This window comes from Crinia signifera, chromosome 1 (assembly GCF_055691185.1).
Source record: "Crinia signifera chromosome 1, ASM5569118v1, whole genome shotgun sequence".
Taxonomy (NCBI): domain Eukaryota; kingdom Metazoa; phylum Chordata; class Amphibia; order Anura; family Myobatrachidae; genus Crinia; species Crinia signifera.
The window spans coordinates 209,700,498-209,703,589 of NC_139217.1; the positions used below are offsets into that span (position 1 = coordinate 209,700,498).

At 46.6% G+C, this 3,092-nt stretch overlaps 1 protein-coding gene across 1 annotated transcript; it reads right to left on the reverse strand.

The window, feature by feature from the left end:
- Nucleotides 1-303: 303 nt before the first annotated feature.
- Nucleotides 304-2,217, reverse strand: LOC146027186 (uncharacterized). Its single transcript, XM_083158145.1, has 2 exons — nt 1,391-2,217; nt 304-1,066 (listed from the first exon to the last, which is right to left on the reverse strand). Exons 1-2 carry the CDS (start codon nt 1,935-1,937, stop codon nt 456-458), a joined length of 1,158 nt encoding a protein of 385 aa, XP_083014271.1. The 5' UTR covers nt 1,938-2,217; the 3' UTR covers nt 304-455.
- Between the last annotated feature and the right edge of the window lie 875 nt (nt 2,218-3,092).

The following is a 3,092-nucleotide window of genomic DNA, read 5'->3' on the forward strand; positions in this document are numbered from 1 at the left end:
CCCATTATTAACTACGGTGTGTGGCACGGCTTCCTGGCCGTGCGGGGTTTCGCCATCCGACAGGAGTCTGAGTGTGTGAAATAGCCCTTAGTACACCCCAAAAAAATATAAATATATAAATATAAGCCCCAAACAGGGAATTTTTTTATTGCCTTAAAGATAAAGAAGAAGGCATACTGTGTACACATTATAGATTATGTTCAGTCACATATCTAGAGTATACTCTATTTGTACACATTTAAATAAAAAAAAAGTTTGAGAACTTTGATTCAGCTCCAAACTGAAGAACCAAATTAGCTTTTTTGAGGCTCATAAACTAAAGAACCATAATACTCTACTGTGTACATCAAAATGGAACACAGCATTTAACGGGCCTTGTAAGTGCCACTTTTTAAGCAAGAAAAATTGAACGAGCCCAGAAAAAAGATAAAAAGAACAACCATATAGCAACATTACTACAAATGCCTGTAGGCAGTGCTGATTACAGTGCTAACAGGAGTGTTATGATTACTGGCATTCACTGAATCATCAGCATAATTTTTCACATTGCCATATTGCCTACTATATCCTGTGCCATTGACAGTATCATGCACTGTCTCCTGTGGACTGGTATTGGCATGTGGCCTACTTGGCTGTGTGGCATGTGAAAAATTATTGCCCATGTTTTCAGTATAACTACGCCCTTGGCCCTGCACAGTAGTTTGGCTTGAATTTGAAGGCATAAATGTATGGCCTCTGTGTGGAGGATTACAATAATCACCCTCAGCGTACGGACTACACAGCTTGTAAGGCTGCGGATTCTGTAATGTAGACACCATATTGGTAAGGAAGGTCATCTGTGCATCTCGATTTTCACGCGCTATGCGTTCGTGCAGACCCACCAACTGTGTGAGAAAGGAATCTTGCAACTGTCTCTCGTTGTCAAAGAAGCGCTGCAGTCGGGCATCCTCTTGAGTTTGAAATTCAAGATCGGACTCTCGGAGATGATCTACCAGGATTCTTGACATTGAGCGCGTAGCAAGCTCCATCTTTGACGGTTTTTTCTTCCTTGCAGGTACATCAAATACTAAAAAAAAGGAAAAATCATTACAATCCAATAGCGCCATGCCAGTATATATATATATATATATATATATATATATATATACACTACTACTACTGGTTCCCACAATACCCCTCTCCAGGGCACACCACATGTGTGCTGTAGTAGTGGGTGCGTGGTTGTTACCTGTGTTACTGTGGGACTACAGGTCCCAGCAAGCCTGCAACACATGCTGATACTTGGGAGAACCACAGGTACTAGCATGTGGGGCATTAAAGGCCTGCTGATACCTATAGCCCCCTGTACATCTATTAAAATAGATACACAAACAATACTTGAAAAACTTACTGTTACGACGCAACGTTGGGGTCTCAGTCTGTGCAGGAGCGGGTGTCCCAGATGGGGTAATGGTGCTGGCTCCACTGTCGTCAACCTCAGCCTCTATTGGATCAATTGTGTCCTCCATGGCAGCAATAGGATCAGGGATGCTGTTGTCTATGCTGTCTTCCAACTCCATTATAGGTGGGCAAGATGGGCTGCATTCTGGAGTTATGCTCCGTGATGAAGCTGCACTGGATGATGATATGGCAACAGGGTTCACCAGGGCAGAATTGCCAAAGACCTCGTTACATTGGTCGAAGTAAACCCATTCCATCCTCCCAGCACCACTTTTCCTCCTGTTGTTGTCACAAACTTTGTTGTAATACCTGCGCAGAGCTTTTAGTTTGTTGACCACCTGCTGCTGGGTGCGCACAATGCCCCTTGAAGTGAGGACCTTGGCAATATTGGTGTAGACTACAGCGTCCTTCACTGTGCCAGTAATCTGTTTGCGGATTTCTTCCTCCCCTCTGACACTGAGCAGCTCACGGATCTCCTCATCTTTCCAGTGCGCCATGTCCTCTGCCACGTGCGCTCAGCCAATCAGGGAAGCTGTAAAGATCAGCCAATCACGCAGCACCATGCTGCACAGCCAATGAACATGATTTTTCAATAGTCGGGAGAAAAACACGGGTCGGGACCTTTCACACAGCCGCAGACACGTGTCTGACACGGGAAAAACCCAGGTAAATTACTGGGTCGAAGTCCCGGAACTTTAGACCCGTGTTGACCCTTTCAGACAGAAGAAAAACCCGTGTCGACACGGCAAGAGCAGGGAAATTACCGGGTCTTTTTTTCTGTCTGAAAGGGGTATAATTGGCAATTTATTTATACAAAAATCACCTGGGCAGTTGAGGGTATGGGTCATAGGGTCGACAAGAGGAAGTTCGACATGCATTGGGTCGACCACTGAAGGTGAACCTGCATCAAAGTCGACACACCTGAAGGTCAACATGGGGTTAGGTCTACAGGGTCATTAGGTCAACACATGCATTAGGTCGACCTGGGCTAGTTCGACAGTCAAAAGGTCGAAATGAGGTTTTTCACCTTTTTTATCCCGAATCTTGACATGGATAATAAAAAAGTGCTCTGCGCCCCCTCGGTCGACCTTCAGGTGTGTCCTCCTTGATGCATGTTGACCTTCAGTGGTCAACCCAATGCATGTCGAACTTCCCATTGTCAACCTAGCAACCGTATACCGCAGTGGAGTGATGGTCAGTTCCCTTACAATACTGGAGGGCAGCTACTGTATAAAAGTACTCTTACCACTTGCAGTGGCATAACTACTTAATTTGTACCCCCCGCAAACCTTTTGGCGACCCCCCTCCCCTCAGCGACCCCCCCCCCCATGCCCGTACGTGCCCGGCTGCATCTCCAGTCACGGTCCCGTCTCTCCCGGTGCCGGCTCCTGGTGCTATAATGAAATTCTCAGCCGGCATCTCAACTGCCAATAGAACACCTGCGCCAGAACAAAGAGATCACAAACCTGACACCGGAATACCAAATGTAAGTATGCTGGAGCAGGCTAGGGTCAGGCCAGGCAATGGGTTAGGTTTAGGAACTACTGGGGGAGCGGCGGATTAAGGGTTAGGCTGTGGGGAAGGGGGGTTAGCAATAGGCTCTGGTGCATGGAGATTAGGTTGGGTGGAGGGGTACGGAGGTTGGGATTAGG